Genomic DNA, 8,629 nt, shown 5'->3' with positions numbered 1-8,629 from the left:
TTCCTAGGCCTCCATCCCGTGTGCATCTCATCTCTTCCTTGGCCTTCGTCCCGTGTGCATCTCATCTCTTCCTTGGCCTTCATCCCATGTGCATCTCATCTCTTCCTGGGCCTTCATCCCGTGTGAATCTCATCTCTTCCTGGGCCTCCGTCCCGTGTGCATCTCATCTCTTCCTTGGCCTTCATCCCGTGTGAATCTCATCTCTTCCTGGGCCTCCGTCCCGTGTGCATCTCATCTCTTCCTTGGCCTTCATCCCTTGTGCATCTCATCTCTTCCTTGGCCTCCGTCCCGTGTGCATCTCATCTCTTCCTTGGCCTTCATCCCGTGTGAATCTCATCTCTTCCTGGGCCTCCGTCCCATGTGAATCTCAACTCTTCCTTGACCTTCATCCCGTGTGAATCTCATCTCTTCCTGGGCCTGCGTCCCGTGTGCATCTCATCTCTTCCTTGGCCTTCGTCCCGTGTGAATCTCATCTCTTCCTGGGCCTTCATCCCGTGTGCGTCTCATCTCTTCCTTGGCCTTCATCCCGTGTGAATCTCATCTCTTCCTGGGCCTTCATCCCGTGTGCGTCTCATCTCTTCCAGGGCCTCTGTCCCATGGGGTCTCATCTCTTCTTGGACCAGGGCTGATTTAATGCAGACTATTGGGATCGTTAGGATGAGTAAGTGCTGGAGATGGACAGGCATATCTCCACAGCCGGCCATTTGGACTCTGATGGTGGAGGGGTGAGCAGAGAGGTTCTGTCCATTTAGAAGACTGACAGAGCAATCAGAGGCACGTTAATCACGACTGCTTGCCTCATTAATCAGAAAAAGCACAGTTGCTAACTCGAATACCCCCCTCTCACCATCTTCGCAAATATATTTCCATTTAGAACTTGGTTAGCCTCCAATGACTGGGGATGAAAGTTAACTGTTGGAGCAGTGTGGAGGTGTCTCCCAAGTTTTGGGCAGAGTTTATCATTTGATCTGGTTAGTTTGTCGAAGATGTTAGAAGATGAATGATACATTTTCCTCTCAAAGGCCTGTTGACAAAGGACAGATTCCTTTTCAAGTCATTTGTACAGTGAATAATGAATAGGAGAGTGAGATGCCTTGCTTCCTGCTCTCTTGAAGTTCTGCATAAGGTGACATTCATATTTCATACACATGAATTAGCATTTCATATTAGCATATTTTTGCTTGGTCTACAACAAAACCCCAAAACAAGGAGGGGAGAGAGGTGTTAAGTAAGATTCACTTTCCTTTGGTCTCAACCCAAAAGGACCAGGGCATCTTATAAATTCTCCTCCAACAGCCCCGCATGTTCAGCATGCTCCTTGTGTCCACAGCAGATCACGTCACCTTCACCCATATCTCCCTCTGTGAACACCTTGACGTGCCTCTGAAAGGTCACAGCATCAACACAGAGACTCAGCCTCATTCACAATGGAATGGAATACACGCAGGTTGCCTTTCCCCCAACAACGAGATATATATTAGATAGATATAGATATTGATAATGTCGCGTTTCTATGTCTGGAGAAAATTGGTTAAAATCACATGATGCACACCGATGATGTTATTAGTATCATCGGTCATTGGAATGCTGCTCATAGAGCTTGCTAACATAGTACATGGCAGCCATCCACTGAGGGAGCTCAGGGCTTTGACAGAGGTTGTTAGGGCTTCTGTAGGCACCCATGTGGTAACTGTGAGGGGTCACATGAATCTTCAGAAAAGCCGTAAAACCATTCTTCTAACATTTTTTAATATTGGTGGCCAATGGCCAGCCATCATCATTTCAACAAAAAACAAAGCGGCTCTAGTTTGGCTGTGTCAGAGTAGCCACTGTTTAATTCAGTCTTTGAATTTAGGCGTCACATGATGTCTATTTGTTTCTGTTGGACAGTGATAATCTTCTGGTAGCCCCAGTCCATGGTTATTCCCTATCCCCTGGTGGATTGGGTTGTTTATTTCAAAACAAATTTGCCGTCATCCAATCACCAACGGTATAGCAGTTTCCATTTTTTCCTAATCCTGCCATACAGCTGCTCCAGAAAGATTAGACCACAACTATACAAAAGTCAAAACACAATAAGTAAATAAATATAGGTTTGATCAACAAGAAAATCAGCTCCATGGATATTTTTTCTTGTTTGTTTTGTAAAACCTGCATATGGATTGCTTTCTCGCCTCTACATAAGATGTATTTTCAGTGATTCAGCCTTGGGAAGGACACACAGAATCTGAAATTCTATTGGTCTTGTAAGGGCATGATACATTTTCAGAGGGGGAAAATGATTCTTCTTCTGCAGAAATGAATCTCTGATGACAGGTTAGTCACTCCGTGTCCCATCACTTGCTGGTATGTGGTTAGAGTTAGAGTAAACACTGGCTAATCAATTCCCCATCATCGCCTATAGATCACTGTCTGGGAACAGAGACGTGGACTGACTCTCTATGCCGGCTGATGTACCATTCCATTATTGCACTTGCTGTATGAAGCCTTATTTAATGCTGTGATACTGGAAACTCAATTAGACACAGAGGTAATGGATTACTGCAATAAGAATGGCATCACCAGGAGGACTTTAAATCAAAATCAAATCAAATCAAATGTATTTATATAGCCCTTCGTACATCAGCTGATATCTCAAAGTGCTGTACAGAAACCCAGCCTAAAACCCGAAACAGCAAACAATGCAGGTGTAAAAGCACTTTACATTTGGTCCAGCATGGACAAATAACACAGAGGACAGGGTTTTGAAATAGGATTTTCAAACTGCTGTATGTCTCCATGTGTCCTTCCTTTCCAATACCATATTTCAGTAATCATCTCAGCAATATCATATTTCAGTAATCATCTCAGCAATATCATATTTGCCGTAGCCCGTTCCTGTAGTAAAATGACCAAATTGCCCTCTAGTGACCTCATGGGTGGAATATTATTAATATTTTTCATAATTTCATAATTAATAAACATTACTTCATTAAAAACCCGCCCCAAATTCTGTATTTCTATTTCAAACGGTTTTGTTATATTTCAGTCTTCTGTGATGTATATAACATTTAAAATAGGATGCAAACTCAAAATTTAATACATCTCTATATCCGACCTGGTACAGGTGTCTTTTTTTAAGCCAATAACCATTTGTGTGAGGTGCATATTTTTGTTTCAAAGTAGATTTGCTTGAAATGACCAAGAAATGTTATTTTTCTCTAACTAATGTGATCAGCGTCATTAATGGCCAGTGGCCATGCGGTGTAGGCGTTGGTTAACCACACGACTGTAAGTATCATGATGCCTGTAAATTCTCCCATATTTAGTGCTCGACTTGGGCAGGAACTCACCGGAACTGACTACCAGCACATCACATTTTCTTCTGCTTGCCTGTTCCTCTTATAGAATATTATCTCAAAAGTCATATTAATGCAGTTCATGTTCATGGAAGTATTGGAGCCTCTCCTCCCTCATCAACCCATCTCTCCAGGTGAACATCACACCCCCCACTTCATTAAAGACAGAAAAATACGAGGATCATGTTAAGATGGCTCGTTTTACAGGACTGACTGTTAGACCACTCCGCAGTTACAATTCTACTTAATAACACCAACCCCCAAGAGCTGCAGTTAATAATTGCAGTACCCGATCAGATGGATAAATATCCTATTAATAAATATCAAACTCGTGCACTTTTTTTTAACCATAATCATGCTTTATTATTACCAATGTGATTAAAAGGATAAACACAAACATACAATCCTCTGACAGTAAAATACGTCAGCACATGACAGCATATCCAACATCACACATTTTCAACAACGGCGCTCTTTCTCTTAGCATTGGTAGAGGTTGTTGACCCTCAGGACATCAATGTCGGACATGCCCTGTCTCTGTCCGATGGCCACAGATGGGTCTGGGATGGGAGTGATGGTTTCCTTTCCGTAGTTGTTAGTGTAAGCGGTTCTATCATAGTGCATGACAGAGGAGTAGTCGTATGCAGTGTTCAGGTTGTTGGTGTCCTGCTTCTGGAAGTTCTCGACGGCGTAGTTATAGATGTATTGCCAGTTGATCCTGATATACTGGTCACGGTCACTCCTGTTGTGCTCGTGGTGGAAGCCCAGGGAGTGAAGCAGCTCATGCTGGATGATACCATGTTGAACACAGCCAAACTGTGCAAGAGACAATGTCTGCCTGTCCCCAACAGTCCCCATGGTACCAAAACACCCGCCGCTGCTCTGAATGTCCAGGTAGGCAGTCTGTGTCTTACGTGGAATGAAGCGGATGCAGGTCTTGCCATGGAAGTACTTCATGGCCGTCTCAATAGTCTCTACCTCCAAGCTGGAATATACAGCGCTGAGGATGTAAGGCACATACACCAAGCCGTCAGATGACTTCTTCCAGAGACAGCTGTACTGGCTGCTAAAGCACTTCATGGCGTTCCTGGTTCTAGGAGCCAGAATGTCTCCTTCCAGCAGCAGCTCATTGGTTCCGTTGTTGGACTCCAGGATCGCTGAAGTGATGGACACATGGTCCGGCTCATCATGGACCTCATTTCCACTGGCCTGCCATAGGCCCAGCAGCAGCAGTAGCAGGCTAAGAGTGGGTCTGTGGGCCATCTTTCGTCAGAGTATGTAGTTACTTTGGATGGATGAGTCCTTGGCTTTACCTGTGGAGGATTCTAAAATGTCTCATTCACCAAAGCTTGATGCCAGTGTTCTGTCAGAGCTGAGTTTATATACAACTGTCCCATAGGTGTGACTGTGTAGGATTATCGGTTGGGGATGATGCTCACTGTCTTGGAAAAACAACCAGAGGGAGTACTCCACAACCTAACCCACTGTTTCAACAATTCATCTGTGTGGGTCAAATTACATTACACTTCAATTTCTTGAGGTATAAGTCGTCTCTATTACAACCACATATCCAGGATCGGATTCTACGATCATAATATTAACCATAAAGGGGATCAGATTACCTCAATGCCGATAATAACATTAACCATGAGGGGGATCAGAAAGTATCTGACCCTAGATCAGTGGTTAGGGACAAACTATATCGAGTCCATTCCTTTGGAGCACATGTTTGGTTTACATTGGGTGTGACAAGCATAACGAGATGGATCTCACTTAGGTGTGTTGTTTTAAAACAACCATTAGAACCCAATTAGATGTTGGCCAGTTGGGACGCTACGTCCCACATATCCCAGAGAGGTTAAAAAATAAAGATGGGGTTTTAAAAACAGATACAGAAGGAATAAAATAAGTAGTTGAGGATTTTTATGGGGAACTGTTTGGGGTAAAAGATGTGTGCGAAGAAACAATGGGGGACCTTTTAACATACATCGACAAGACCCTACCCAATACAGACGACCTGACAAAAGACCTGACGAGGACAGAAATCGAACAAGGACTGAAACATTTTAAGAGGGGTAAATCACCGGGGGAGGACGACAGAACGGACCTGAAGAACTGGAGACCGATAACCCTTTTAAACTTTGACGGTAAACTTTTTACCAAGGTTTTAAAACAACCATTACAGCCCAATTAGATGGCAGTATAGAATAATAGTCATTTGTCTAGCTCAAGCACTTTAAAATCTAAAAACTGTCTCTACAGAAAAACTTAATCCTCAGTGTTGCTATGGTGCAAGCTGTGTATTGACTTTCCTAATGCTACGCATTTAGTAAGATTTAAAGCATATTAGCACACTATTTCCCACCCGTCACTTAACACACAACCTGATTAGAAGGCTCTGTGTGTGTAAATACTAGTGTGCTTGTGTGAGTGCATGTATAGAAAAAGATTGCAGGAGAGTATGAGAGGGCAAATTCTCTAGTTGTATTACTTGGCTCCTGATGAAATGGTGTGACTGATTAATTTTGTTATGTTGTTATGTTATTAATGTTATTAATAATTCCCATGCAGTTATTTGAATTTGGGTGCCTATAGTGTATCGTTCTGATAGGTGACAGGACCGTACGCTGTACCCTGGGTCTCGGCCCGCCCTGTGCAACTGGGTCCTGGACTTTGACGGCACGCCCCCAGGTGGTGAGGGTAGGAAACAACATCTCCACCCCGCTGATCCTCAACACTGGGGCCCCACAAGGGTGCTTTCTCAGCCCTCTCCTGTACTCCCTGTCAACCATGACTGCATGGCCATGCACGCCTCCAACTCAATCATCAAGTTTGCAGACAACACTACAGTGGTAGGCTTGATTACCAACAATGACAAGACGGCCTACAGGGAGGAGGTGAGGGCCCCCGGAGTGTGGTGTCAGGAAAATAACCTCACACTCAACGTCAACAAAACAAAGGAGATGATCGTGGACTTTAGGAAACAGCAGAGGGTTCACATGTTCACAACACGTCTCTGCACAACAGTAATGAATCAAACTAGGGTGGACAGACTATTGTGACACGGGGTCAGGTAACAAAATTAAATGACAACAAATTGACACATTTCTGACATTTGAGTAGTCATTTTTTGTCAAAATCTATGAAACAAACAATAAGGTGGGGGAAAAAAATAGTTTTTAAGCCCCCCTTTTTATGCCAATTATTTTTGCTGATGAAGTAGTCATTTTCAATGGAGAACTTATTATCAAATATAGATGAACTATCAGATGATTTCTTGTTTATTATGCACAAATTATGTTAACCAATGTGATGATTATTCATGATTCATGAACAGTAGCATGGAACAAGTCCAGTGGTTTGAGAAGGGGGAGTAGTTAGAGACAGGAAATTGTGTAGAGCCACGGGTTTGACTGTGTACAGGGATTTGAAAATACTCTAAAATGTGACAGCCAGCTCTGGGTTGGAGTAGAGCATCTTCATCGAGAGGAGAGAGGAAAGTGTAGGGATGAGGAAAAGAGACAAAGGACAAGCAGGGAGGAGAGGAGAGGACATGGAGGATATCGGAGCTCAGAGCCCTGTGCTTGAGAGGAGAAAGAGAATGGGGGAAAGGGAGGAAGAAAGAGGAGGGGGAAAGAGAAGGGGGAAAGAGGAGGGAGAAAGAGGAGGGGGAAAGAGAAGGGGGAAAGAGGAGGGGGAAGAGGGGGGAAAGAGAAGGGGGAAAGAGGAGGGGGAAAGAGGAGGGGGAAAGAGAAGGGAGAAAGAGGAGGGGGAAAGAGAAGGGAGAAACAGGAGGGAGAAAGAGGGGGGAAGAGGAAGGAGAAAGATAAGGGGGAAGATGAGGGAGAAACAGGAGGGGGAAAGAGGGGAGGAAAGAGAAGGGAGGAAGATAAGGGGGAAAGAGGAGGGTGAAAGAGAAGGGGGAAAGAGGAGGGAGAAAGAGAAGGGGGAAAGAGGAGGAAGAAAGAGTAGGGGGAAAGAGAAGGGGGGAAGAGGAAGGAGAAAGATAAGGGGGAAAGATGAGGGAGAAACAGGATGGGGAAAGAGGGGGAAAGAGAAGGGAGGAAGATAAGGGGGAAAGAGGAGGGAGAAAGAGAAGGGGGAAAGAGGATGGAGAAGGAGAAGGTGGGGAAAGAGGAGGGAGAAAGAGAAGGGGGAAAGAGGAGGGAGAAAGATAACGGGGAAAGAGGAGGGTGAGTGACAGGAGGGGAGTAGAGGAGAGGGACAGAAAAGCTGGCAGCAGTGCTTTAGACAGTGGAAGGAAACGCAGACTGACAGGTAAACCCAGGAGGATTGACCGGCCTGCATCCAGCTGTCGGGTAGAGCTCATCTGGTACCACCAGAGCCCACTGCCACTCACACCACACGTACCCATGCACGTCAACCAGCCAGGGGAAGAACAGGACAGGAGGAGCCCTGCATATGGCCATGCTGGTACATGTGTGCCCCAAGCACACACTAGGCTCTTCTAATGAGCAAAACGTTATCATAATGCAGCGTGCAAGGACATGGGAGTGATTATCATCTGGCACACAGTGGATGTGTTGCCATGCCTGTATCTTGTCCTCTTGTTGATGAAAAACATTCCATCATTATGTCAGTTGCACCTTATTATACATTTACATTTACATTTAAGTCATTTAGCAGACGCTCTTATCCAGAGAGACTTACAAATATTAGTGCTGGGTTTGAATGTAGAACCAAGACAATGGAGGTGGATTCTGTCTCAGGGGATGTAGTTTTGTCTCTGTAGCAATGCATACATACTGGTAACATCATGGAGGTCATTCCAAACACTCCCCAACATTACAGCATAATACACCACTATGGTTTACTGTTACACTGAGATACACCAGTTAGACTGCTTCCCTCTAGTGGTTTCTTTAGATCACAGATGGGACCAGAGATAGGACCAGCGTAACAATTCCGTGATAAGACAATTTAACCTTCACAGACAACACGGCCTGGAGGACAGCAGGTGACCCCTGGACAACAGGAGGGGAAAAAGGCATCGGGGATATTTCAAGAAATGTAATTAAGTGGTTATAAAATAGAATAGAGACAATGGATTTTCTTTGTCCCCCAAGAACAAGTTTACAGGCCCAAGAAAAACAGTTTGCCTGTCTGTGTATTGATCGAGGAGTGTATTGATCTGTTGCTAAGCTGTGTAAGTTTGTTTAAGTTGGATCTATGGAGTGTGAGCACAACTATCTTGTTCTGAAAAGCTAACACAGATGGTGATGGGAGGGCATGTCAATAAAAAAATGGCAGGGGTTACACGATGATTTTCA

General features: G+C 44.4%; 1 protein-coding gene across 1 annotated transcript; it reads right to left on the bottom strand.

Annotated features, from left to right (window-relative positions):
* Positions 1-3,684: 3,684 nt before the first annotated feature.
* LOC123993888 (high choriolytic enzyme 1-like) lies at positions 3,685-4,672 on the bottom strand. Its single transcript, XM_046296359.1, has one exon. The coding sequence runs from the start codon at positions 4,599-4,601 to the stop codon at positions 3,819-3,821; it is 783 nt and encodes a 260-aa protein (XP_046152315.1). The 5' UTR covers positions 4,602-4,672; the 3' UTR covers positions 3,685-3,818.
* Positions 4,673-8,629: the final 3,957 nt, after the last annotated feature.

This window comes from Oncorhynchus gorbuscha, linkage group LG13 (assembly GCF_021184085.1).
Source record: "Oncorhynchus gorbuscha isolate QuinsamMale2020 ecotype Even-year linkage group LG13, OgorEven_v1.0, whole genome shotgun sequence".
Lineage (NCBI taxonomy): Eukaryota > Metazoa > Chordata > Actinopteri > Salmoniformes > Salmonidae > Oncorhynchus > Oncorhynchus gorbuscha.
The sequence above is the reverse complement of the archived record's forward strand: the minus strand, read 5'-3'. Positions and strand labels throughout refer to the sequence as shown.